Here is a 27,990-nt window from a genome sequence, read left to right on the forward strand (position 1 = left end):
TGGGGGGGTCCACATACTGAACCCCACCCCAGGCAAGGGAAGTAATAACAGCACAAAACCACCTGCTGGAATAACCAGTTTATTTCCAATATATAGACCAGGACTGGGGGGGTGGCTGAAGCTGGGGGGGTTGGTTGGGGTTTTTTTTTGCAGTTTTGCATATTCCGGCTCTGCACCGACTCGTACAACACACTGGGAGGGGGCTGGGGTGGGGAGGGAAGCACATGCAGGAGGGTTTAAAAAGTCACCACTGGTCCAGCACATCCCCTGGTCAGGGCTGGCCCCTCAGCTGAGCAAAACTTCTTAAAAAATCCTTATAAATCCTTTGTTGTATGTTACACGGTCAGAGACAATATTTACAAAGAAAAAGAATAAAGAAAACAAAACAACTTTACAGCAAATATTTGCATAACGTATGAGAACCACAAGGAGAAACAATGACATGACTTGACACCCCCCGGCAGTGGCTGCCCGACCTGGTGACACATGTGAGGCTGGGGGTCCCTGTGTGTGTCCCCCCAAGCCATGTCCCCAACTCCCCAGCACCTGAAGTGCACCCCCAGCCTAAAGTGCTTCTGGCCCTGGGGGGGTGGGAAGGGGAGCGGGGCTGGGGAGGGGGCTGTGTCAGTCCATGCCACACATGCTGTCCCAAACCACTGGTGGCCGATGGCAGCATGTCCCCCACCCCACGATGCCCCTCTTGTCACACCCACTCCCACGCAAAGACCCAGCCCGTGGGGATCCTGTCCCTCACCTCGAGGGTCACCCTGGTTCTGTAGCACCCTGACACAGAGCACAGGGTGACAGCACCGAGCTCCCCAAGGTGTGGGGTGGGTCTCTGGGGAGGGGGGGTCAGCCGCAGCATCCTGGGAAGCGCCCGCACTTCACATCACCACGGCTGGGGACAGCAGGGCCACCACCCCCACCCGGCCTGGGGACAGTCCCCATTAGCCCCCCCAAAACCCTCCTGGCACTGCCCGGGGGCCGGGGGATCATGGCATGGGGCCAGACTGCCCCACGGGACCACCACGGGCCCCTCCAAAGCCAAAAGGGACAAGGTGGCTTTGTCCCACCTACGCAGACTCCTTAAATAACAGCAGCTTGACAAGAGCACAATTAAATACAAGAACGAAGCCGAGTCCTTAAATTAAACATGGCTGGGGGCAGGGGGGGTGGGTTTGGGGGGTCAGAGACACTGGGGGAAGCGCAGGGGGGCCGGAGGGCTGCCTGGGGGGCTCTTGGTGCCTGGTCCCTCACCAGCGGTGCCGGGCTGTGCCGTGGTGGGCGCGGGGGGCCGGGCTTTGGTGGATTCCAGGCTGCTGAGCCCCGAGTCCTTGTCCCGACAGGGTCCCCTGGGCACCTCCAGCCCCGGCGGCTCCTTCCACTCGTTGAAGTTGAGGTCCTTGAGGCCACCGGGCACCACCACCGTGTGCCGGCGCCAGCCGCTCTTCTTGCGGCGGGTCTCCGGGGAGTGGGCCCGGCGCAGACGGACCCCCATGTCGTCGGTCGAGGTGCGCAGGCGTTGCCGGAGCTGCTCCCGCAGTGAGGGTCTCCCGGAGGGGACCCAGCCCTGCTCATCCCCGAGGGTCTCGCTGGCCAGTCGGGGCCTCCCCAGCTTCCTGCGGGCCAAGGTGTCGCATTGGATCAGGCGGTGGGAGTTGAAGGAGGGGCGGCCGGGGGGTCCCTTGTCCCCTGTCCCCCCGTCTGCCTGCCCTGGCCGGGGCCGGGTGCCCTCCCGGCTCTCCGTGTCCGTCTCCATGTGGCTGAGCTCGCTGCGCTCATCATCCGCCTCCTCCCCGCGGCTCCCGGCCACCGACGGTACCTCGGAGCACAGGCTGCGGTCCATGGTGGACAGGGTGGAATAGCCCGACACGATGGAGCGGGCGTCCGGCGCCGGGTCGGACCCAGCACCCCCAGCCTCCAGGGAACTCTCCTGCTCCATCCCGGCCGGGCTGGGGGCCGCCGTGCCGCGGGGCGCTTGGCCAGGTGCTGGCAGGCTGGGCGCAGACCCCTTGTCCTCCTGCTCCCGGCCCGGGGTGTCCCTGCGCTCCGTGTCATCATCGGTGCTGCTCCCGATGCCCTCGGCCTCTCTCTTCTTCTTCCTCTTGCAGGCGGCGGCCGAGACGAAGGGGATGGCGAGGAGCTCCCGGCGCGGCGGTGCCTTCCGTGATGGCCACGTGCCCTGGGGACACAGGGACCCCGGGTGAGGGATGGTTGTGCCAGGGTTAGGGACAGGCTCCGTGTCCCAACTATCATGTCCCCTCCCCACCAACCCCCAGCCCGGCACCCTCGTACCTTCGGTTTGGCGGAGCCGCTGCGGGTCGAGCCTGTAAAGCAGAGCAGAGAGAGGGGGGGGTTAGTCAGGCCCCCAGGGGTGGGCACATCCCGGGGAGGGGGCTTCAGTGGGTAGAGCTGGGGGGTGCTGCTCCGTTCCCCCAAAGAGGGTTGGGGACATGCCAGGGCCATAGGACTGGCTGTCCCCTGGCAGGGACACCAGAGCTGGATGGGTTTGTGTGCAGGAGATGCTGGGAGGCTGGGGAGGGACTCCGGTGGTGCACAGGAGTCCCTGGGACTGCTCACCCACTGCAGAGCCCCAGGATGAGAAGTGGGGACAAGGCGGGGGGACACGCAGGCACACACAGACAGGAAATGCAGCCAGGACCCCAGCAGCAGGACCCCAACCCTCTCATGGCCACGGGGCACAGATGGGACTGGGGCTGGGCGTGGTGCTGCCACCGTCACCCAGAGGGGACACAGGGAGCTAGCTGGCTTAACACATCCAGCCTCAGAGTGGGGTCTGGGATGGGCTGTGCCAGAGTGGGCTGGGACAGGCCATGGGGTTGTCCTGGCTACCTGGGGGGTTAGGGGACAGGTAGGGACACGGGGGTGACAGGCAGCACTGGCCCTGCCACCGTGGTGTGAAGGACAAGACGACAGACACCCTCACCCACCCCGTGTGCCCCAGGATGGGGTTAGCAGCTGCTGACGACGAGAGAGGGGGAGGCAGAAAGGGGGTGCTGACCCTCCCTGGGACATCGGGACCCCCATCCCCCAGTGTTTGGGTGTACCAGTCCTGGGACACCTGGCACCCATCCCTGCCAGGGGATGCCACCAGCAGTCCCAGCGCTGCCCCAGGCAATGACGCCAATGATGCAGGAGAGGCAGGGTTAAAGGATTTGGGGCACCCCAGGGGCTCGGCCACCTCTTGTGATCCTGGGGAACCCTGGGTCCAGTGGCTGGGCAGGACAGGGTCCCCTCCCCTCCCGCCGCCACCCCCCTGCTCCCGCTCTCTCGTGGTCGCCCGGAGGAGTTAGTGCGTGAGCAATGCACCCAGGATAACACTGTACCCGCTCTAGCTCTCGAGGAGGTCCGCTGGAGGAGGAAGAGGAGGAGGAGGAGAAGGAGGAGGAGGAAGAGGACAGCACAGAGAAGTTCAAGGAAAGAATGTAAGAAATCAGTCGAACACCCAAGTCTCCCGATCTCCGGGTTGGCAGCAGGGGCTGGCGTGGGGCAGTGGGTCTGGGCAGGGGTCCCATAGGCTGCCATGGCTGGAGGGGTTTTCAGAGGGACACGAGCCACCAGAGAGAAGGGTGACAGAAAAGGGCGGGGAGTGGGCTCTGCTGGCACCCCAGGGAGGATATCTCCCCTTTCCAGTGAGGAGGGAGCTGGGACATCCCGCTCCAGCACACGCAGGTTTGCCACGGCGAGCGCGGCTGGCTGCCCGTGGTGGTGGGAGCATGGGGGGATGGAGCAGCTGGAGAGACTCGCTGGGGTCCCTGGGTGCCAGGTCTGGGGGGGCCGGTGGCGCAGACACAGCTCCTCACCTGCAGCATCACCGGGTGCCGTGGTCCTGCCGATGTTGGGGAGCAGGTACTCGATGTTGGGCACTGACTGCACCTCCTTCTCATCCACGGGGGTCTGCCAGGGGAAAGGATGCAGAAGTCAGGCAGCTGCCAACAGCCCCCCGGCTCCCCACTGGGGCTCTGCGCCCCCCCCTGCCCCATAGCAAGACCCCCCGGGGTGGGGGATGGGACTCACCTTCTCACCCTTGTCTTCCTTGTCACTGAAGAACCAGTCTGACTGTGGGGGGGACACAGGAGAGGGGTTAGGGACTGGCAAGGAGCAACAGGACCTCGGGGTGATTAAGGAGCACTATCCCCTGGGGTGCAGATCAGGCCCCCCCAAGCCACACCACTGCCCACCTGCCCCTCAATGCCACTTACGTGCTGGATCAGGGTCTCCACGATCTTGTAGCGGTCGGGCATGTGTGTCACCATGTCTGTCATGTTGTCCTCGGACGTGCGCACCAGCGTGGGGCCGAACACCAGGGCCAGGTTGCGGGGCTCCATCTGCAGCCAGAGTTGGGGTTAGTGGCCACCCAAGGCCACCCTGCAGCAGTCGCTGCTCCATCAGGCACCATCTCCCTTCCCAGCCCACCACGAGATGTGGCTCAGCCCAAGCCAGGGGGAGCTCGAGGTGGGGCAGGGGTCCAGGAGAGCCTGCCTGGCCCAGGGTGGGCAACAGTACCTTGTTCTTCTCCGAGTGGTCAGCAATGGTCTTCAGGTGACCCACCAGGAACTTGAGTGTCTCATAGTAGTGACCTGGCAGGTCCCGGATCTGCAGAGAGACACCAGGTCAGCTCCCTGCTCCCCCCCTACTCATCCTTCCCACCTCCCCCAGCTCCCAGGGGGGCTCCAGGGCAGTGCCCCCCACCCCAACCCCTGCCCCATCTCCCTACCAGCTTCCGCAGCGTCCTCATCCTCTCGCTGGCATCTTCTATCCGGTTGGCCTCAATAAAGTCGTTGTACTTGTCTGAAAGCAGGACATGGGGGGAGAGTCAGAGGTGGGCAGAGGAGAGAGGGCACCCCCCAGGGCCAGGGACCCCTGGATGCACCAGCCAGAGATGCTGGGGGCTGGTGGGGTCCCACTGGGATGGGGCACAGATGGACAAGGAAGGACAAGGACAAGGGTTGGACCAGGGGACTCAGCGAGGAGGGGGTCTACAGAGCCTTGGGTGGGTGCTGGCCTGTTCTGTCACAGGATATGGGGACCTGTCCCCAAGACAGGGACGGGTGGGACAGGCTCTGGGGCTGCTGGTCAGCACATCAAGTCATCAGCACAGGGTCACTGGCACAGGGGTCACCTGTGGCCACCCTGGGGACCCAGCAAGCACAGGGACTCACCATCGGTGAAGAGGGGCTCGGGCAGCTTTCGGAAGAAGGATTTCAACAAACTGCTGATGACGTTCAGGTCCTGCCACCGCTGCGGGGAGAGGAGAGGAGAGCCTGCTCAGAGGGACCACACCAGGCAAACCCAGGTGCCAGCAGGAGAAAGTCCTCAAGCCAGGCCACCAGCACCGAAGGGGACACCAGCCCTGGCTGTGAGGAAAGGCCTGTGCCACTGCAGCAATGTGGTGAGATGACAGGGGACAAATGTGCCCCCGAGCTGCCACCTACGCTGCGGCCACCGACCACTAGGCGGCCCTGCCACTCCAAGGAAGATCACGGAGATGGAAATAGGGATGATGATGGAGACAGGGATAACCATAGAACCACAGAATCATCGAGGTTGGAAAAGACTTTCAAGATCACCAAGTTCAACCATCCACCCTACAACCTTAATGATGGCGACAGGGATGGTGACAGAGTCCTGGACCAGGACAACAGCCACAAAGTGCCTCCCAGGACATGTCTGCCCTGCCCTCACCTCATCTTGCAGGTTGATCTCGGTGGCTCCCTTGTTGAGCTGTTCCTGCAGGCTGGACACCACCGCGTTGTTCCCGGGCACGCGGTAGATGCCCATGTACTCCAGCCCTCGGTCCTCCACCACCCTGCAGCAAGCTTCCACGATCAGGGGGACATTCTGTGGGGACAGGGAGGGGGTGACTGAGGTGCCAGGGCTGTATGGGGTCCACAAGGGCTGGCACCACCAGCACGCCTCTACCTTGTTGTCCGGGGCAGGCTGGCAGTCCTCCAACCTCACACCAAAGGCCCTTGGGACAGATTTCTTGTTCTTCTTCATGATGTTGATGCCCCACGGGGCTTTTTGGGAGCCGCTCTCATCTGGGGAGCAAAACCCACAGGATCATTTGCTAATGAGCTGGGACAAATGTAAAGAGGGTCCCTGCTGCCCTATAGGGACAAGCACAATGGCAGCTCTGGGGTGAGACTCACCCCCCCATCTTTGCAAAGCCCCCTGGTTTGTGCCCCACACCCCAGGAGTGGGTCCTACCTTTCGTGACGGCCGCATCCTGCCTGGGGGACCGGGGCACACTGGTTCCCGTCTGCTTCAGGAACTCGGCTCTGATCCCCAGCCCACGAGTGCCCTTGGGTGAGGAGTCAGGCTTGGCACCTGCGGGGCTGCAGGGAGAGCAGGGGGCTCAGGTGGGCACAGCGGGGGGCACCAGCCTGGCATAAAACCTCCCAGAAAATGATGGCATCTCCCCCAGGCTGCCTGGCATCCTGCCCATGCCCACGGGGCTGCACTCCACACCAGGGACCCTGGGGAGCACGGAGCCACTTTAACCCTTTGCTCAGTGCCAGTTTGGCTGAACTGGAGCCTGCTGGTACCCTGGGCACAGCCTTTGCTCCATCACTTTAAAACTGAAGTGCAGGAAGCACTGGGGGGGCTCGGTGCCCACCGCCCCCCGGTCCATACCTCACTTTCCGGTAGTCATTTAACTTCTTGCTGATAAGTGCTTGGCTGGCAAAACCGGGGTCCTGGGGGGGCAGAAAGAAGAGGGGAAGGGAGAGCTTGAGCAGCACATCCACCAGAGCCCTGGGCAAGTCCAAGCTCTGCCAGGTACTGTGCGGGGCTGGGCAGGGCCAGGCGAGGGCAGAACCAGGTCCCTGCTGCCCCCAACCCACCACTGTCCCACTGCCATCTCCGGCGCGGGGCAGCACGTGGCGTCCAGGGTGACAGGCAGGGTCCAGGATGGCCAGAGAGACTCAGGGACTGGCACATCCCGCAGCACCATTCACACCTCCATCTGCCAGCACCAGGCACACCCGCTGCACCACGCAGCATCCAAAGACACGCACCCGTCCCTGCCCGACAGCACCACAGCACTGGCAGGTGCCCAGACACTCCAACCCGGCAGCACCTTCCCTGTGCTGGTGCTTTCGGACCTGTCGAGCCCTCTGCACCCTCCGGAGCGGGACCGTGTCGCAGAGAACCAGAGACCACTCCATGCTCAACGCACCCTCCAGGGCCGGAGCCTACCCTGACCCCGGCACCAACACTGCAACCAAATGAAGCCATCCCAGCTCCGTGGGCACAAAACCCACGGCCAGCCCAGCACCGGCACATCCAGCCCCGCAGATCCTCTGGTGGAGTCCACAGCCCCCAGGGAGCCTCTCTCCCCATCTCAGACCTGAGCAACTCATTGCACAGACCACAGCTCAGCCCCGACCCAGCGCCAGCCCTGTGCAGGCAGGGACCTCCTTGCCAAACCTCTCTCCACCAGCAGAGACACAAGACACCACGGCAGAGCTGTGCGTGCTCCTCTCCCAACACACAACCAAACGCCGCCGGCAGATCCGGCACCAACCCCGCCTGGAAGCACCGCTGAGGCACAGGGAGAACCACAGCACCTCCACTGAGCATCCCAGCACACCCTGCCCAGCCGAGGCTGGTGGAGCTGCATCTACTTGGACACCATGAACCCCTGTGCACCCCTGGGAGCACAGCACGGGACCGGTGAGACCCACACAGACCACGGAGCACAGCATGGGACTGACAAGCCCCAAACTGGCCCACCATGGAGCACAGCACACGGTTGGCGAGCCTCAAACCAGCTGGCCACAGAGCACAGCACAACATCAACAAGCCCCACGCTGGCCATGGAGCACAGCATGGGACTGACATCCCCAAACTGGCCAGCCACGGAGCACAACACACGACTGGTGAGCCTCAAACCAGTCGGCCACAGAGCACAGCACAACATCGACAAGCCCTGCCATGGCCACGGAGCATGGCATGAGACCAGCGAGCCCCACACTGGCCTGGGGAAGCAGCACAAGGCAAAGAGCCGGAGAGAGCCGAGGCGGTTAGTGCCGGGAGAGCCAGAGGCAGCCGGGAGCCCCATGTGGCTCTCACCTCGCCCTCGGCCTTGCTGTTCTCCCTGATGACTTTGATCCAGGCCAGCATGTCTTCCCGATCCTCTGCCTGAAAGAGATATTCACAGAAGTCAGCGGTCGTCAGGCGGAAGACGTGCTTCCTCTTGGTCTCGCTGTAGGAGATGTCCACCAGGCACGCTCGGATGCTGATCGGCTCCTCCTCACCTGGGGCCGGGGCGCAGGTCACCGCCTCCCGCCTGTCCTTGCCCAGGTAGAGCGAGTGGGTGCGCAGCGCGGCGAAGACGCGCTTCCACTGCCGGATGCCTCCACCGACCTTCTGCGGGGGGAAGGGGAGAGATGGGGCAGGGACCCCAAGGGTTGATGGTGGAGGGGGAGAGTTCCCCCTCCTCCCCCGGCACTGCCGGCTGGGCTGGGTGGGGTGGTGGCACCCACCTACCTTCCCCTTTTTGGTGAGGATCTGCTTGCAGTGGAGCCAGCCCTCCTTCCTCACGGCGCTGAACGGGACGTCCGAGAGGTCGGAGGTTGAGTGTCTTTTGGAGCGGGCATCTTCAGACGTGCCAAGACTGTCCAGAGACTGTGGAGGGGGGACCAGAGGGCACAGTTGGGATGATGTCGTCAGTGTCCCGACCAAGCAGAGCAACTCCAGGCTACCATCCCATCGAGGAACCCATGTGGGGGGCACCCCAGAACCCCCAACCCTTGCTGTCACCCAACACTCACCCCATCAGTGAAGAAGCTCCTCAGCATGCGGAGGCTGGGGACCCGGCTGGGCATCCTCCTGGGGGGAGAGCAGCCCCCGTGAGTGGGATGGCAGGAGGGGATTGTGGAGCTGAGTGGTGGTGGGACAGGGAGGGGGGTCCAGCCCTACCTTAGGATCTTCCCCTCATCCCGAAATGCATTCAGACCATCGTCACAGGACTTGGAGCGCTCGGTGGTGATGGCCAGGAGGTAGGACGATCGCCGGCCAGCCTTGATGCTGCCTGCCAGGGGGAGAAGGGTAAAGCACATGCTGCTCAGCCCAGCAGGCACAGGGCAGAGCTCCAGATCCCACCCAGAGCCCCCCAGCACTTACTGCAGTCCTGGGAGTAGTGTCGGCTCAGGGCGAAGGCGAAGGTGGGAGAGGAGGGGCTGGTGGCAACTGCAGGCGCCGAGTTCATGGCGCTGGAGACCACCGAGGAGGCAGGGACATGTTTGGCCTTCAGGTCGATGCTGGGGCTGGTGGGTTCATCTACGAGAGGGGTGGGCAGTGTTGTGGGAGGGGTCAGGGCAGGATGGGGGGTGGGAAGTTAGTGCTGAGACCCCTCAGTACTTCTGGTAGGTGGTGTGTTTTCAGGTGCCACCCCCAGCAAGCGGGTGCTGTGGGCACAACACCTCACTGTCCCCACACCAGCCACGGACAGATGCTCTGAAATCGTGCCACATGTCCTGTCCCCCCTTTCCCCCAAATATGTGCCCTCTCTGGTACAGGACCCGCTAAACCCTCTCTTGAAGGCAGCGACCCCCCCACCCTGACTCACCGATGAAGGGGATGGATGCCAGGGAGTCCTCAGGGGCCGCCAAGGGAGCCACGTGCCGGCCTTGCCGCTCAGCCACCGGCCTCTCCCCTCTGCCCCCGGCCACGGGGGGGTCACAAATGTCCGTCTCCTTCACCCCCTCAGGGAACACAAAGTTCATCTGCCGCAGCGGGACGGGCACCTTGCGGCCCGTGGGGGGCTTCTGCCGCAAAACCACCTCTTCCCTCCGCTCCTCCGGCTGCTCCGGCACTCGGCTGCTCTCCGGCCGCTGCTCCCTGGGTGCAGTGGGGACTGGTGGGGGACCGGTGGGTGGGAGGACAGCAGGGACCACCCTGTCTGACCGCTGTGAGATGCTGAAGGTGGGCAGGCCCCCGAAAGCCGGGTCGCGGAAGGAGAGGGCGTGCAGCAACCCGGTGCGGCGCTGGAAGGACGGGCTGTAGCTCCGGTAGCCGATGTAGCCCGAATCATCCACGCTCTGCAGGTTGGGCTGAGACGGGTGTTTCTGCACTGGCACCGGTTCCCGTGAGGAGGAGGAGGAAGGTGCGAAGGATCCGTGCGGGATGGGCTGCCCGGCAGCAGGGACAGTGGCCCGGCAGAGCCTCTCGGGTGGCCACGCAGAGCGGTCGAGGCGAGGGGAGAGCAGGGCGCTGGGCTCCAGAGCCTCCATGGAGCGGCCGTACCTGCCCAGGTAGTGGTCGGAGTGGGCGCGGGGGGTCCAGCCCTCCCGGGAGGGCTGCAGCAAGGTGTCGTGCGAGACGCTGTGGGGCCAGCCCCGGGGGGCTGCGGCTGAGCCCCCGAGCCGGTCGTGGGACGCGCTGCGGTGTCGGGGCGGCATGGCGTGCCGGCGCTCCTCCGAGGCGCTGCGCCGCGGCTCCTGGCTGCAGAACCAGCGGGTCAGGGCCTGCTGGCACTCCTGCCTGCCTGGGGCTTCCCGGGGGGGGCGCCCAGACCGTGGTAGCCCCCCGACACCCTCCTTGAAGCTGCAGCGAGTCCGGTGCTCTGAAAGGTGCTTGGGGACCCCGTAGGAGGAGGGAGCGGTGGGTGGGACCCCATATCGGTCGGGCAGAGAGGATGAGATGTTGCTGGGGCAGCTGGTGCGGGAGAAGGAGCCGGGGGGCCCGTGGGGTGCGGTGGGGGGCCGCGGGGGGGGACCCCCGGGCTGCGGCTCGTCGGGGCGGTGCGCAGGGCTGCCGGTCTCGCTCCGGGTGCCAGCGAGCGTGGCCGGGATGAGGGGGGATGAGGGGCCCACGGCAGCGGGGCGGGGGGCACAGGGGTCCGGCAGCTGGCCTGGGGGGGGGGTCAGCACCCCGCGCCTGGAAGGGGTAGGTCTTCCGTGGGTAGCAGATGGGAGGGGGCTCGGGGATGCTCTGTGCCCCCCCCGAGTACGGCTCGTTGCCCTTCAGGTAGGCGTCCTGCGAATACGCCTGCGGGAGGATGAGGGGGTCAGAGTGGGGGGTGCCGGGGCAGCCCCCCATCCCACAGGGATGCCCCAACCCACAAGCAAATCCTCCCATCGGGGCGGGCTGGGCAGGGGTGGCTGTAGATTCCCCCCGCCCTGGTCCCACTTTCCCACAGGACCCCCCCAGCAGTGAGCGATGCTGCTGCTCCCAGCCTCTCTGCTCCTCCCTCTGCCCCGCAGCACTCGGCTGCCCCCCCTCCCCTCCTTCCTAAAATACCCCGGCCTGCCCAGCCTGGCTCTCCCTTCTCACTTTTCACAGGCACCTCCATCTTCACACCCGAGGGATCCTGAAAGCCCAGGACAGGAACAGACTGGGGATTCCCAAGGCCCTTGGCAGGGCTCTTAGATCCCCCACACTCCAGCTATGCCTAAGGGTCTCCTCCTAAAAAAATCAGGGGGGATGTCCCTCGTCCTGGTACCTCTACTTCCAGACCCACTGCTGCTCCAAGGATGCTGGCAGGGGCTTGTCCCTAACTGTCCCCAAATGTCCCCAGCAAGATAGGGACACTTGGCCATCCCCACCCAAGGCACAGGAGGAGCATGGGCAGGGACAGATGAGGTTTGGTGGGACAAACAGCCTGGAAAAGCCACAGTGGGGAACCTAGTTCCTGACACCCACAGGGCAAACTCACCAGCTGGAGGATGTCCTCGTCCTTGGGCATGATGGAGAGCTCCAGCACATCATCACTGCGGGGACAAGGGACAGAGGGGTCAGGGTGGCAGGGGTCAGTCCCCACCTGCTCCCAGGGAGGCCAATCTCATGCTGTCCCCACAAAAGAACAAATGTCCCTGTCCCCAAGGGATGGTCACAGCACGCCTGTCCCTGGTCCCTTGCAGCAAGGGGATGGGGTCTCACCTGTTCTGGATCAGCGCGATGACCTGTGAGTAGGTTTTCCCAATGATGCTCTCCCCATTCACCTTGACCAGCCGGTCCCCTGCAAAGCCAGGGCAGGGGAAGATGGTGTCACTCAAGTCACTGGGGAGGTGGTGGCACTTGGTGGTGCTGCTGGTGACCCATGGGTGGCTCACAGCAGGGTCTGAAAGTGGCCAGGGCTTTTGGAAGGGGCAGAGCCAGGTACCCTGTGGCAAGGGCAGCCTTGGGGACTCCAGAGCCCATGGGGACACCAATGCTGCTCTAGGCAACCCAGCTCAGGGGTGAGAGAGCTGAGCCCCCCCGCCCAGTGCCAGGGAGCAGAGGGAAGGGGAGGAAAAAAGAGAAGGAATGTGAGAGAAGGAGCAAAAGAAACAAGAAAGTCCCCAGCAGAGGGAGAGCATCACACACATCCCGTGAGCATCCTGGAGCCACCCCAGCCCCGTGTGTCCCTGCTCACCCGTGCGCAGCCCAGCCTGGTGTGCTGGCCCGTCCTCCCGCACGTTCTTCACAAAGATGGTGTCCATGGGCTCCAGGCGGCTCCGGGGGGGACCTGCTCCCCAGGGACACAGCGTCAGGGACCCGCCAGCACAGCCAGGCCCGTCCCACGGCAAGAACTGGCAGCACCCTCCTCACCTCCCCAGGACCACACGTGACAGCTCTGCCTGCACCCAGGACCTGGGGGGCACAGGTAAAGCCCCGGCTCGGGCAGCCCCCCCCCCCAGCCCCCATCTCCCCCAGCCACACCATGGTCACACGGCAAGAGCAGAAACGCTGTGAGAAACCAGCGGGTGGGCAGGCTGGGGTGGCAGTGGAGGATGGAGGAGGGACACGGATGACGACCCCTCCCCAGGGACCACCTGGCACGAGGCAGGTGTCCCCCCCAGCAGGCACTGGGTGCCAGGTCTGGGCACTGCTGCCCGCACCAGCTCCCCGGGGAGCGCGGCCCCGTCACCGCGCCAGCGCCGATCCCTGCTGACACCTTCGCATTCGCTCATGTCACCGCCAGCCTCCAGGAGCACGACAGGACCCTGTCCCCAAACACCCCGTGCTCCACCGAGCTGCCCGCCGGGACCGGTGCTGGCCACACCACAGCCCCTCCAGAACCCCTTGGGCACAAGGTCCAGCAAACCTCCCAAGGGCTTTGGGGACACTGAGTCCGTCCGCCATGGCAAGTGCCACCGAGCTGCCAACAAAGCACTGCAACCTTTCTGCAAGCCAGCAGAGACAGGGGACTGTGCCCCCTGGCCACACCACCTGCTATGACCTGTGACAGCTGCACCTCTCCCGGAACCCTGTGCCCCCCAATCTGGGTGGTAACGTCCCCCTGCATGGGGGGTCCCCACGGTGGGTCATGGGTGCTCACCTGGTCGGTTCCCGTTCTCCTCCTCCTGCCAAGAGAAAGGAAAAACACTTATTTGGGAGAACCCAAGCCCCTGCAGTGGGGTCCTGGGAAGGCACAGAAGTGCCCACTGGCACCCACGCCAATGCAGCACATGGGCAGAGGGTCCTGGAGACAGGGACCCCCGAGAAGGGGACAGCTTTGCACCGCTGTCCCCAGAGGGGCACCGTCTGCCAAGGGGACTATATTTAGCCCTGCAATGATTCGGCGGGGGGAGCGTGTCCTGCAAGGGGGGGACACGTCTGCAGCTTCCCGCTACTTGGGGCGGGCTATGGCAGGTGCTGCAGGGGGTGGCAGAAAAGACCTGTCCCCCCTGCCCCTTCCACAGGCAGGTGACAGCCCTGGGAGCCATGCAGCTCTGTCCCACGGGTAGGATATGTGTCCATGGGCTCCTACCCTTGTCCCTCATGTCCTCCTGTAGGGATTCCCCTGCCTGGGGGTTGCTCAAGCTGGGGTGAAGCGCAGGGTGCTGGCACCCATGTGGGACTGCACCCATGCAACCAAGCCCCCAGCCCTGCCATGGAGCCAGCTGCATCCCAGGCTGCCCCATAGAGGGACTAAGGCACTGGGAAGGGAATTTCTCACTCTACTAGTACCAGATCCTGCCATGTCCTTGGGGCGGGGGGCACAACCTTGGCTCCAGCCAAGAGGTTTCACCAGACACAGCTCCCTCCCCAGGCCCAGCTGGTGCAGGGCAGCAGAGACACAGCCCTGATGTCCCCAGGGAGGGCGGGCAGGTCCCTCCAGGAGGCTGGGAAGGGACTGGTTTCCATCCAGTATGACGGGGGGGACATTCCTGGTGAGGAGGAGGAGGAGATGGTTGGAGGCACCTCTCCATGGTGTCCATCGCGTGGTGGGATGGAAAAGCCACACCCTGTGGTCCCAGCACCATTGTCCAGGTGCCAAGTGGCTGCCACGGTGCCACAACAAGAGCGTGGGGCCACCGAGGTCCCCTGGGGGCACAACCTCACCCTTCCCCCTGCCCTTCCCGACCCCCGGGGCAGCCCCACTCCGGAGCTGGGGCCCAGGCTGGGTGCGGCGAAGGCAGCTCTGGCTTCTCCCTCCCTGCTGACTCAACCCCACCGAAACTCAGCCCCCGGACCTGGCCGCCCGCCGGCGCCCGCGGGTGCCGAGCCCGCCCTGCCGCGCCCTGCCCCGCCGGCTGCGCCGCCAACGGGTGCCGGGAGCTATTCCCAGCCCCTTTCCAGGAGCATCCCCACCTCCCGGCGCTGAGCCGGTTCCTTCCCACGCCGAACCCCGTGCTCCTCAGCCTCAGTGCCCAGCACCACGGGGCAGGATCAGTCCCTTGTTCTTAGAGAATCCCAGACTGGTTTGGGTGGGAAGGGACCTTAAAGCTCATCTAGATCCAACCCCCTGCATGGGCAGGGACACCTCCCACCAGCCCAGGCTGCTCCAAGCCCCATCCAACCTGCCCTTCAACACTGCCAGGGCTGGGGCAGCCACAGTTTCCCTGGGCAACCCGGGGAATTTCATCCAAATACCTCATCTAGATCTCCCCTCTTCCAGCTTGGAACAGTTCCCCCTCATCCCATCCCTCCCTGCCCTTGTCCCAAGCCCCTCCCCAGCTTTCCTGGAGCCCCTTCAGGCACTGGAAGGTGCTCTAAGGTCTCCCTGGAGCCTTCTCTTCTCCAGGCTGAACATCCCAACTCTCCCAGCCTGTCTCCAGAGCAGAGCTGCTCCAGCCCTCCCATCATCTCCGTGGCCTCCTCTGGATCCTCTCCAACAGCTCCATGTCCTTTTTGTATTGGGGACCCCAAACTGGACCCATCACTGCAGGCGGTCTCATCAGAATGGAGCAGAGGGGGAGAATCTCCCCCACATCCTGCTGGTCACACTGATGATGATCCAGCCCATCTTGGAGGATGTTTTGGGAGGATGGGGCAGAGGTGGAAGTGAGTACATTGTTTTGGAGCAGCTTCGGGCCATCCCCATGACGAAATCTCCTTTGCACAGTCATGCTGCTGGAGACTGGTCAGGTCCACGTTCCTGGTGCGGACAGGAAAGAGCAGGCAGGAAGGATTTGGGAAAGCAGGATCAGGAGCCTGGGAAAAGTGCTGTGACGGAGGATGCTGAGTGGGGACTCCAGCGAGCGAGTCTCCCCACCCTGTGACTCACTTCCCACCACAGTTCCCTGCCTGCAGGGAGTAGGCAGCAACTGCTGAGCCATGGGGCAGCCAGAGCCATGGGGCAGCTGGATCTGTGGGGCAGCCAGAGCCATGGGGCAGCTGGATCTGTGAGGCCCAGATCTGCCAGGACAAGTTGAAGCTGGTCAGATGAGGAGGGTTACAACGAAGGGTTCAAACAGCATCCTCTGAATCCCTGGAGGTGTTCCAAAAAGGTGGCACTTGGGGACATGGGCTTGGTTGTGTTGGGCTGACAGTTGGATTTGATGATCGCAGAGGTCTTTTCCATCCTCAATGGTTCCGTGATTCTATGAACCACGCACTCCCAGGCCCAGCTTCGTGGTGGCCACATGTGATTCACTTCAGCTGGAGCCGTGTCCTGCTGCCCTGAGCCTCCCCCAGCCTTGGGAGCTCTGAGTTGCCTTTTCCTGCCATTCCTGGGAATGCTGGAGCCATGGGATTCCCTCCATTCCCAGGGACAGCCATGTCCCCTGCTGCAGGGCTCTGGGATGTCTCCAGAGACACTGCTCCTCCATCCCTGGGCCACCCATGGGTGGGTGCACCCCAAGAAGGCAGATGACAGATGGTCCAGACCAGCACCCCCCCCCCAAGCATCCTGCATCCAACCATGGCACTTCAGAGCCCTGGGGGTCCCCACGACCCATCCCCAGCCCAGCACCCCCCCAAGATCCCAGCCCTACCTTGGAGGGGGAGTGCACGGCTGACTCGGGGGGGTAGACGATGAAGTGGCGGAGGGTGAAGCCGAACCCCCCCTGTGGGCTCTTCCGCAGCACGACCGTCTTCGGGCCCACCCAGGGGAAGGGTCCCCCCTGGGCCGTGTTGGCGTTTGGGGACGCCCCATCTCTCCGGCCTGGTGTTGGCTGTAAGGGAGGAGGAGGAAGAAGATGTCACTTCTCAGGAGGGGGACTGTAGGCAGTCAACCCCCCCGCCCGCCAACAGCCCCCTCAAGGCCCCGTGCTGGGGGCTGAGATCTGCCCCAAAAGCTGCTCCACTCCTCAGAACCCTCCTCCTGCTCCTGGAAGAAATTCCAGCCCTCAAAGTCCACCCCACCAGCATCCCCCCCGGGGCCTCCTCGCATGAGACCTTTTGGAAGAGGACACATGGAAAGGAAATTAAAAAGAAATAAAGGGGGGGAAATGAGCTGTGCCTGGGGAAACAGGAGCCAGCGAGGCAGAGATGGGGGCAGATGGGGGAGTCAGGGACAAACGGTCCCATTCTGATGACACCGCAGTAATAACCTCGGGCAAGCCGGAAAGAGCCGCCTGGGAGGTGGCTGGATGAGTGATGCTTCCCGAGCTGGGGCAGGGACCTGGCACCACGTCGGGCTCTGGCAAAGGGACACTGCCTGGAGCAGCAGATGGGGCCAAGGGGGACGTGGCTCCATCTCCCAGCCCCTGGTGCCAGTGTCAGGAGGGGGAATGGGGGCGATGGCAGAGCTGGAGCAGCCGTGGGCATCTTGCCTGGCAGCCAGACAGGGAGCTTGGAGAGACAGCAGGAGTCCTGACACCTTTGGGAGGGTTTAGCACAGCTGTGGTGGAGGCAGAAAGCTCAGGTTGAGAAGAGGAGGTCACTGTTCTGCGTGGCTGCACATCTGGCTGCTCATCCACCAGCCCTGAGGTGGAAGCAGCTCTGCAGCCAAAGGGAGCGTCAAGCTCTGCTAAAACCAGAGAAATCCACAGCCTGGGAGAAAACCACAACTTGGGAGGGGGCAGGGTCAGGCAAGGTGAGATGGGACCCACGAGGGTCCTGCCCAAGTGCCACCTCCTTCCCCCTGCAGTAGCCCGAGTCAGCCCATCCCAGGGTGAGGGTGTTAAAATTCAGGCGCCGTCTGGGTTGCAGCAGTGGATGGAGAGAGGGAGGCACAAAGGGACGAGGCACAAAAAGCCTTTGTCTGCTCCTGTGCTGAGTGGGCCCTTTCTGCTGCCGGTGGGGACAATCTGATGGTGGCTCACGTGGGGAGTGGGGCTGCACCCCCCGTGCTGGCGCATCCACACAGGGCCTGGCTGCAGGTGGGGATGGGGGTCCCATCCCCGTGGGGACAGGTTCCCCTGTGGCGAGGGTCCACAAGGCATCACCCTTGCATGGCACCCATGGACCTGCTCCATCACACACCTGAGGGGTACAAGGGTTTGGGGGGCTGAGGGACACCACAGGTACCCCAAAACCACCAAGAGAACCACGATGCTCCAAACACAAGCACAGGAGAGCCCAAACTCCCCATTATTAACCCCAAACAGGGGTGGGCAAACCTCCCCCACAAGTCCCCAAACCCTCCCTGCTCACACCCCAACCACTGACCCCATCACCAGATGGCCCCACACTCCCCTGGGGACCCCCATCCTTTCACCCTGGGGCCAGGAGCATCCCGGCACCGTGCCTGTCCCCATCTGCGCCCTCCATTGTGTCGGCCTCCGGCTCGCTGGATTATTTTTAAGCTGACAGCTGAATGTGTCCTGCTGATTTTAACCGACACAGGCAAGCCTCGGAGAGGGTAGGATTGGTGGAGACACTGACCCGCAGGGATATGGGGACGTGTCCCTGTGTCACGGGCATGCCGGCGTGCCTGTGACACAGGGACACGTCCCCAGTTGTTGTGTACCCATCAGTGGGCAAACCGTGCCTCAGTTTCCCCTCTTCACACACCCCAACGTGGAGGTTTTTTTTGGCTACAAAGCCCCCAGTTTCAGGCTTGGGACATCCCCCACAACCCCCAGCAGTGAGGCTGACACCTGATCTGTCCCCTCAGCCATTTGTCCTCCATAGCCTGGACCCCAACCCCCAGCCCTTCCTCCAGAGCAAGAGGGGACGAAGGGGGGACACGCTGGTGCTCCAGAGCTGCCACAGCCCTGGCACTGCCCTGCTGAGGTGGGAAACGGCCCCACAGCCAAAGGGAACACTGAGATCTGCTCAAACCAGAGAAATCCACAACCTGGGACAAATCCACAACCTGGGAGACAAACACAACCGCATCCCCAACCCCCCCGGCCACCCCGCACCGAGAGAACCTCCCCAGCCCCTGCAAAGCATCCTCATCCCCCCCCCCCCACCCCCAAACAAAACGTGACACCCGGCATCCCCAGCACGCCGCTCTCACCCGGTGGCATTTCTCGGTGCGGGGGGGTGCGTGGCCGGGCCGGGGGGCCCAGCGTTGGTCCGGGCCAGCGACGTGTCGGTACAGGCTGCTCAGCCAGATGCAGCGGGGCTCGGGGGCGCTGCAGTCCACCCCGACGGCTCGCTCCAAGCGCCAGCCCTTGCCGGCTCTCTCCACGCTCCACAGCCCCTTCCTCACCACCGCCACGGGGCTGGGGGCTGCCGGGAGGCGGGGGGGACCCCGCAGTACCCGCCGGGACCCCCGCTGCCCTCCGCCCGTGCTTTCCTCCACCATGGGGCCGCGGTGCGGCTCTGGCTTCGGCGGGCAGGGCTGGCTCAGCCGGCGCCCGGCACGGCCATGGGCTCGCCGGCTCCTTCACTGCCTTTGCCCCCCGAGGTGGGCAGCGCGGGGGTGGGGGGCGGCGGCGGGGGGCGGCGGAGGGACGGCCGGGCCGCCTGGCATGGCTCGGGCGACCTGCACACTCCCTGCGAGGGACACGGCCCCGGCGCGACCGGCGACACCGGCCGCAACCAGCACCGGGGGACGGACGGACGGGGGTGGGATGGATGGAGGGTGGGATGGACGGAGGGTGGGACGGACGGACGGAGGGTGGGATGGATGGAGGGTGGGACGGACGGCGGGTGGGCGGCCACACGCCCCGGCTGGGCTGGCGAGCCGGGGCTCAGCTGCTGGCAGGGATCAGCGTGCCCAGCCCCCCGCCCCGAGCCACCCCCCGCCTGCCGTGTCACTTTGTCCGGACTTTCCCTTTTTTCTTTCTTTTTTTCCTTTTCTTTTATTTTTTTTAATTTTTTTTTCCCTTCCTAATCCACCCCCTTCTTCCTCCATCACCCCGGGCAGCATCCCACCCTCCCCGCTTCCTCCTCTCCCTCCTCCCGGCCCCTTCCTTCCTTCCTCCACTCGCTCTCTACAGGGCACTGGGCGATGCTGGGGACAGGGAGGGGGACAGCCTGGGGGTGCCACAAGTGTCACCTTTGCTGGGTCAGATGAGCCACCGTGGGACTCTGCAAGGGGGGACCCAGGAGGGTCTCTGAGACTGCCCTGGCCCCCTCTCTGTCCCCAGCACCCAAAAGGGACCACGCAGTGGGGACACGTACCAGCCTCAAGTTCTGCTGGTGCAGCCCCCCAGGGACCAACACAGCCCCCCCTGACTGACACAACCGCTCAGGGGACCAACACAGCCCCCTGACCCCCTGCTCAGTGCCTGTGGCAAAGGGTGGTGGCTCCAAGGACACTTCCCACCAAGAGCTGAACCAAAAGCATCCCCCAGCCCCGTCTCCCATTTTGGGACATGGCCAGGGCTGTGGGCACGGCGGGTCCCTGTTGCCCGCTGGGCACAGAGTCACCAGCCCTGGCTCTCCAGGCAGGGACAGCAAACTGCCCTTGTCACTGGCGTCTGGGGGTTCCACTGCTCCAGAGGGACAAATCACCCTTCCCCAGCCCGCCCCATACCCCCTTCGTGCCCCCTGAGCCACTCTCCACAACGACCAAAACATGGGAGCAGCAAGGAAACCAGCAGCACCTTGGTGAGCCCACAGACACCCAACCCAGGCAGGGGCTGTGGGTGGGCAGCGTCCCCCTGCCCTGCCCGTCCCCATCCCCGCACAAGGGGGTCCCGCGCTGCATTCCTGCCGTGCTGGAGGCCTGAGAGAGGCATGTGTGGCCACGCCAGGGAAATGCCAGGCATTGCTGGGATTGCAGCCACAGCCTGCGGGCCCGGCACCCCGCAGCCCCCTCCTCTCCTCTGCTCCCTGCCACCCCACCAGAGCGGGACCAGCCCCCAATACCAAGAACCCGCTTCCCGCACCCACCAGCCGGGCGGGCACTGGATGGCAGCGAGGGGACAGTCCCCAGAGTGTCACGCCACACAGCCCCCAAGCAGTGCTTCAGCATTCAGCATGTCCCCAAGCATCTACCCTGGCCAAGATGCCCAGCCAAGGGGTGGCTCAGTTGGTTTGGTGGCAGTCATGTCCCCAGGGACCTGGCTGCACACCCCATGACACCATCCCAGGGCCTCTACGCTGGCACCCCTGGGAGAAACTGCAACGGGGAAAAGTGGGATCCAAATCCCTGACCTTCCTCCTTGGGTCACCCTGCAGTCACCCAGTGTGTGTGCCGGGGGTCTCCCATGGGACCCACCCTGGGGGTCACCCCTAGACAGGCAGAGCTGCTGGCGTGTCCCAGCAAGCAGAGCCGGGGCTGCCGCAGCTGTTGGTGTGAGCAGCGCCCGGGGGGCTTCACTTTCCAGCCGAAATGGGGGGGAAAGAGCAGCCTGCCCAGGGCAGGGGGAGCTCCTGCCGGGGGTCCTGGGGCAGCGGGAGCAGCACCAGCTGCTCTGGGGATGGCGGGTCTGAACCTGCCACCGGGTCCAAACCCAACACCAGGTCTGATCCTGCCACCTCCACTCACGCCTTTCCCAACAACATCATGCACAGGGGGCTGGGGGCGGGGGGGGCTGCTGGAGAAGGGGGTCTCCAGCTCCCAAAGGGGTGTCAAGGGAAGGACGGGCCCCTGGATTGTTCCCGCAAGCTAAAGCGGGAAAGGTCAAGCGGCGCTGGCGGGGGCAGATTCCACCCCGAGGAATGCGAGCGCGCCTGGACACCTTCCAAACCGCTTGTGTTTTGCACAGGAGTGTCCTGAAGACGCGGCCAAACAGGAGCAAGGGGGACGGCGGCGCGGGCCCGACACGCACCGCACGGCGCAGGCGTGGGGATCTGCGCCCACCCACCCACCCTCCGGAGGGCTGCAGGGCCCTCTGCTGGCACTGCCACCCTGCCCGCACCCCCAGCCACGCCTGAGGGAAACTGAGGCACGGGGTGAGCCCTGCAGAGGCAGCGCTGACCCGGCCCTCTGCTTTCACCACAGCGGGGGGGGGGCTCTGGATTTTGCACCGCTGTCACCTCCCTGCCCCACGGCTGCTGCTCTCACACCCTGCTTGGACACTGCTGTCACCCCCAGGTGACACCCAGGGGTCCTGGATGGGGGGTGAGACCCACCCTGGACCCACGGTGACACCTCCAGCTGACACCCAGGGGTCCTGGATGAGGGGTGACACCCCCCACCATCCTCCTGGCTCCTCCAGCTGCAGCCCTGGGCTCCTGCCAGTGCAGCCATCACCACCCCTGGCACACAGCGAGGATAACGTCACCCTTTGGACCAGGAGAGGATGGAGGGACTGGCAGCTGCCCGTCCTGCCACCACCACAGCGTGTCAGGATCAGCCTCAACCTCCCTCCTCCAGCACCACTTCCCGAGCGGGAAGGAGGTTTCTCCAGCAGCGCTCAGGGCCCGGGGGGACAAACACTAATCCCTCTGGAACGGCGAGCTGAGATTAGGGTCAGAAAAATGAGGTTTTAATAGGATTTTCAGGGAGGAGAAAGCCATGTTGAGACAATAACTGATTTCCAGCCCTAATAAGGCAAAGCCGCTGCCTGCTCCCACCTGCAGGGGTGGGGGAACGGGAGTCCCACCCACAGCCCTCAGTCCCAGCCAGTTCCAGCTACATTTAGGGAGGCAGCATCCCCAAAAGGAGCAGAGACTGACACTCCCTGAAGGCAGGGGCTGCCTGTTCCCTTGCACCCCGGGGCAAAGCAGGGATCCTCCAGCACCCAACCCAGGGACCTGGCCTGGGGACACGGTGATAGGAGGAAGGGGGACAGCACCCAGGTGACAGTGCTGGGCTCAGCCCACCTGGCTGTGCCCCAGCCTCTGGGATTACTGCAGGAGAAAGCATTTTAAATCTCTTTAACCCAAACCAAGGCTGAGGAGCTTTGCAGCTCAGCAGGGATTTGGGGGTGTGCTCACTCGCTTGCTTGCACACGGCCGACGCGTGCCCCCTGGGGTGCCCCCAGATGGGAGCAGCAGCTCTGGGAGGAGAAATCTCCCGGGCACCTCCCAAACCCCTCCCCAGGGCTGTGGGCAGCCCCTGCACCACATCCCAGCTGAGGCAGGGACTTAACTGGACGGATGCACCAACCATAAGGAGGGCAGGAACCTCCAGGGGTGGCTCTCAGCTGCCAGGAGGGGCGATGCTGGCAGGGTTTGCTCTGAGTGTCCACTAAGATGCCCAAGAGTCTCCTCTTTTCCTACCAACCGCACAACCGCCCGGCTGTCGGCAGCACCCAGGCACCCATCCAGTACCCAGGCACCCACCCAGCCTCTCATAGCACTGTCGTGCCTGGGCAAACCCCACAGACACCACAGGGGAACCAGAGACAACCACCAGGACCCACAGCTCAAGCAGAGGGCTCCCCATCCCCACAGCCAGTCCTGGGGATGGCACAGGACGGGGGTCCCACGGGAGACAAGGGGCTGGCAGCACCCACGGGCACTGCCAAGGGCACGGCTTAACTCACTGCCAAACCCCACCCCACACCAGAGCCACGTGCTGGGGACCCCCACCCACATCCCCATCCCGGAGCAGACAGGATGGGGGGGTGACACTGAGCTCAGTGCCCAAGAGGAGCCGCAAACCGACCCTGACATTCCTCCCGCTCCGGGTTGGGTGTTAACGTGGGAAGGAAATCGCCTTGTTCCTGCCCAACGCCAACTTATCTTGACAGATTCTCCCTCACAGCCCTGTCGGATCCCTCCTGGCTCCATCGTGACCAAACCAAGCTCCCTTCTGGCAGCCTCCACGCCAGGGACACCAGCTCTGGCTCCGTGGGGCTTTTGCCACACGGAGAGAAATTTGGGAATACAGCAGGAAAAGCCTCATCCCCTTTCCTGCTGTCTCCTCGCCAGGCTGCCAGCCCTGGTGTCTGCTGGGGCACTCTGGCCACATGGCTCTGCCTGTGCTGGTCCCCATCACTCTTGGCAACCCCAGTCGAGCTCCTGGGGCAGGACTGTCCCCACTGACAGCTGTGCCACCTCCACTCACAGCCCTGTGTGACCATGGGGCACCTCCCCTGGGCCAACCCGCCCCGTGCCCCCTGCCCCACAGGTCCCCAGCCCACGCAGCTCATCCTTAACACACGGTGCCAGCAGGAAAAGTGGCTCCAAGGTGGGGACAAGGGCTGGGGACACACACCAGAGCCAGTGGGGATGTGCTCATCGGCCTCCATGCCAGAGGGGCTGGGAAACACGGAGCCAGAGTCACACCGACGGGTTTTATCTCCCTCAAGGATGTGGGACCAAGAGTGCTCACTGCCAGGGCTGCCTTCATCCCCAGCTCCTCCTCCTCATCCTCTGCCCCGTCCTAAAAACAGCGTTATCGGCAGCAAGCCCTAGAAAAGTAACAGGATTCTGTTTCCTGTTTTTCCCATGGAAACCCTCAAATAGAAGCTGGCCTCATTATTGCAATTTTTTGGGTCTCTATTTTTTTTTCAGCAGGGTAACAATGAGCCATTTCCTCCGGCGGCTCCGAGAGGCACCTTGCGCTCTGCTCCCGCTCCTCCACGGCGGGAAATCCTACCCGGGGAGGCCAGGGGGAGGCTGCTGCCTCCTTCCAGCCTCTGCCCAGCTCAAGGCCAGAGAGCTGGGGTGAGGGACCATGGCCTCACATGTCGGGGACCCCCCTGCACCTCCCTGGGGTGCTGCCTGCGGACAAGGGCCAGGCTGAGGGCTGGGGAAGGAGCGCAGGGATGGGTGATGCTCAGAGCTGGAGGATGCACAGGGAGAAGTGCCAAATCCTGCAGCCTTTTGGGTGAAAATAAAGAGACAAGTCGGGTCCTGAGCCTCCCTCTGGCCACCGTGAGGACAGGAGGCAGCTTTGGGGACGTGGCTTTGGGGACAGCCATGCTCCCACAGCACCTCCCACCCCGCTGCAGCTCCAGAACCAATGCAGTTTCCTGAGATTAGGAACAGCCCAACATTTTTCCACAGCCCACACACATCCATAAGGCAAACGAGCAGCCTGTCCCCCCTTCCATCACCTCCCTGGCCTCACCACTGGCCTCTCACTCGGGGACATCAGTGTCCCAACTGCCAGTGCCACACCAGTCACTGCCAGCCCCGGCAGGGACCACACTTTGCCCTGACACCACAGCCCGGCCCCCCGCCTCGCACAGCAGAAAAAGAGCCCACTATGTGCCACAATGGCACGATTGTCCCCCCAGAGCCACCAGGCTCCATCCCACCCGCCCCAGGGCTGCCCCACGCGCTCGGCCCCATCAAGGGACCCACTGTTGCCATCGGGGTGGATGGTGAGGGGAGGGATCACGGCTTCTGTGGGCACCCCTGGGTGCATGGTGACAGGTCTGTGGGTGCTGCTGGTGGTCCCTGTCTAGAAGTGCTACCTAGGTGGCTCCTACCTAGAAAGGCTGGACCAGCTGACCCCCGAGGTGTCTCCAACTGGGCATTCCATGATTCTACAATTCATTCCAACTGCTTTGCGATGACCCTTGACACAGGGGTTTCCACCTCCTTTCCCTCAGCTCCAACCTTGCTTTCCAACTCCCCGCTCCCATTTTCCCAACCTGGATCAAGCCCCCCCCCCATCCCAGCATCCTCCAACCCTGGGAAATCAACTTGCTTCCAGGACTGGGGACTCCAGGGCTCTGCATGGCAGAGTCCAAACCCACGGGCTCTTGCGACACGCAGCCGCCTCGGCGCGGCCCGTGACGGCAATTAGGGAAGACTTAATGAAATCCTGAGGATAAGCAGCCGTGGAAAAGGAGTCAGTCACTTCAGGTGCTCCGAGCCAGAGCCGGAGACGTTTGGGACGTGGCCAGGAGGTCGGCGGCTGGTTTAAAGCAACCACCGTGGTTTGCAACCTGGGGCATCCCAAGCCAGGCAGGCTCCTGGAAAGCTGGACGGGTTTGGGGAGCAGGCAGCAGAGCTCAGCTCAGCTCACACAGCCCAGCCTCACGGCCCGGAGGCAGCCAGGTCGATATTTTCCAACTTGAGAGCTTAAAATAGGTCATCTATCTCCATTCCTTTTTAAATCAGGTCTTGCTGCCTGCTGAAGACAAACTTGGTTTATTAATGGGACGACACCGACTTGAAACCTAATCTTTTTTTTCGCCCTTTAATGAGAATAAAAAACCATCCTCAGGGCTCGGCACCTTCCCAGCACAACTCCCCAGCCCTCCATGTTTTCTCCCAGCGAGTGGCTCTGCAAGAACTGGGCAGATGTCCTGTCCACTAGCTCTGAGCATTCCTGGGAGTGGGTCACACAGCACCCGGCAGCACCCACACCCCGCGGGGGGCACACGAGAAAGCCCCCATGGTCCATCCCTAACCAAGACCTGTCACCACACGTCCCCCCTGCTAAATCTGCAACATCAAACCCCTGAAGACCATGGTCCCTGAGCCCCAAATAAGGCCCAGCCATGGCTCTTTGGCATCTGGTGCTGGTGGCACCCAGGCAGAGCTGCCAGCACCAGGGGGTTCAGGACACGACACAGCACCCAGGCAGAGCCCCCGCGGCACCAGAGACGGTGCCAGAGCTCCCAACTGAGCACAGCACATGATGCACGTCAAGGTTAAAACCACAGCAGGGGTGAGGTCGGAGCCCTGGGTGTGTCCACAGGGACCTGTGGCTCCCAAAACCCTGATGCCACCAGCTGGACCCTGGCACAGCACCACGCTGCGTGCCCCGGCCCGGCGCCGGTGCCAGGTTTCGTGCTTGCAAGGCAGGATTGCGGCAGCAGCCCCGAGCACAGGCTTTTCCTGTCTTTCAAGTTCATGGTTCAGAGAGAAAGAAAGGGGAGAGAAAAAAAAAAGAAAGGAAAAAAAAAAAAGAGGTATTAAGAAACTCAATTTGCCAAGCAGCGTTGGTAAACAGGGACGGAGGCAGCAGCCACGCGGGGATGAGGGCAGCCACTGCTGGCCCAAGGCTTAGGGACAGTGGGGCACAGCCCCCGCCACGCAGCCCCGGGGCGGCTGTCGGGCAAGATTTCTGCTTAGGCAGCACAAAATCCTCACCAGAAGATTGCAAAAAGGGCCTTTCTCACCACTGGCCTCTCCAGACAGGCAGGGGGAGGCAACGGTGGTTAAGTAACCCCCTCCCCAGGTCACCCAACGAGCTGAGGGGCAGAGGCAGGCACTGAACAAAGCTCCCAGGCTCCAGGTGCTGTACCCCAGGAGGGCACATTTCACCCCAATACATGGCAGATGAGCAGATTTTGAGACTTGAACAATCCCCCCCAACTTGAAAAGAACGCCTGTGCTCAGCGGGACAGAGTAAGCAGGGAGGAATCTGAAGAGAAACCATGATTAATGCTCAGCCGCTGCCACGAGCAGCACTCCTCATATCTGAACCATTTCGCACACCCCAATTAATCCTTTGAGGCTGGTTATTAGCCCCATCGCCGGGCCAGGGAAGCCGAGTTCAAATAACCAGGAACTGAGGAACAGAGGCTGAATTCAGCTCTGGGGTGAGGACGTGCAGCCTCTGCTCACATTAGCAGGCGTTGGGCCAGTTCGACACCACAGCCCGGTGTGTCCCCCACTGCCATCCCCATCCCCACCCAGTGCCTTTGCTGGGATTTGGCACAAAACAGGCAGGAAATACGTTTTAGCTGGTGGCCAAGCTGGCCTTCCATGGTACTGTAGTGGTCCCAGGAGAGATGGGAATTGCCCCAGCGTCCTCCAGTCTGGCACTGCCAGTGCCCATGGCATGGGAGGAGCATCCACAGTGTGGGTCAGTGGTGCTCAGAGCCAGGGAGAGCCAGACGCAGGGGCAGGACACAACCTCAAGGGGCTGTGTGCACACTGGGGGGACTTTGCTGCCATCCCAGTGCCAGAGCTGGTAGGGATGGAGCTGGCAGGGATGGATACAGCCCAGCCGGGAGTTTCGGAGGAAACCCACGTGGGCGTTTGCGGGTCTGGTCCTGGAGAAGAGGAAGCCCAGCCCCAGGGTCTCGCCTCCAGCCCCACGGACAGATCCAGACGCACCAGCCCCACCACGACACCACCCTGGCTGGACATTGGGAAAGAGCCACCACAGCCACCACTGCCCGTGGCACCCAGCTCTGCGTGGGCAGCCAGCCCGCTCCAGCCCTGCTGCCCCCAGCCCCAGGGCACCGGCTCTGCCCCAGTCCCGGTCCCATCCCTGGGGTGCCCGGGCACCGCCCAGCACCCAGCCCCACGGCCAGACCTCAGCGCCGTGCACAGCCCCACACCACCAGTGCTCCCAGTCCCTGCTCCCCTCAATCCCAGTATCTCCCACTCCCTGAACTCCCAGTATCTCCAAGTTCCCCCATTCCCTGTTCCCCGCACTCCCAGTTATCTCCCAGCTTCCCCACTCCCCGCTCTCCAGACTCCCAGTTCCTGCGCTCCCTGCTCCGCGCACTCCCAGTATTTCCCAGTCCCCGCACTCCCAGTCTCTCCCAGTGCCCCCCAGTGCCGCTCACCGCAGAGGCGGGCGGCGGGATCCCGACCAGGCAGAAGGCGATCCCATTCATTGGGGCGCGGCGGCCGAGCTCGGCTCGCCTCGGCTCGGCCCGGCTC

General features: G+C 63.6%; 1 protein-coding gene across 1 annotated transcript; it reads right to left on the reverse strand.

Moving 5' to 3' along the window:
- Positions 1–83: 83 nt before the first annotated feature.
- ARHGAP23 (Rho GTPase activating protein 23) lies at positions 84–27,986 on the reverse strand. The gene is given in 25 exon segments (XM_051640505.1): positions 84–2,182; positions 2,296–2,327; positions 3,825–3,918; positions 4,039–4,080; positions 4,224–4,349; positions 4,528–4,617; positions 4,739–4,812; positions 5,184–5,262; positions 5,707–5,862; positions 5,944–6,062; positions 6,232–6,359; positions 6,658–6,719; positions 8,098–8,394; positions 8,515–8,652; positions 8,799–8,856; positions 8,947–9,058; positions 9,151–9,306; positions 9,596–10,463; positions 10,465–11,016; positions 11,684–11,738; positions 11,908–11,986; positions 12,383–12,475; positions 13,289–13,313; positions 16,170–16,349; positions 27,894–27,986. Coding segments are annotated over 25 exon segments (4,662 nt in total). The 5' UTR covers positions 27,945–27,986; the 3' UTR covers positions 84–1,186.
- Positions 27,987–27,990: the final 4 nt, after the last annotated feature.

Source organism: Apus apus, chromosome 25, assembly GCF_020740795.1.
Source record: "Apus apus isolate bApuApu2 chromosome 25, bApuApu2.pri.cur, whole genome shotgun sequence".
NCBI classification, from domain to species: Eukaryota; Metazoa; Chordata; class Aves; order Apodiformes; family Apodidae; genus Apus; species Apus apus.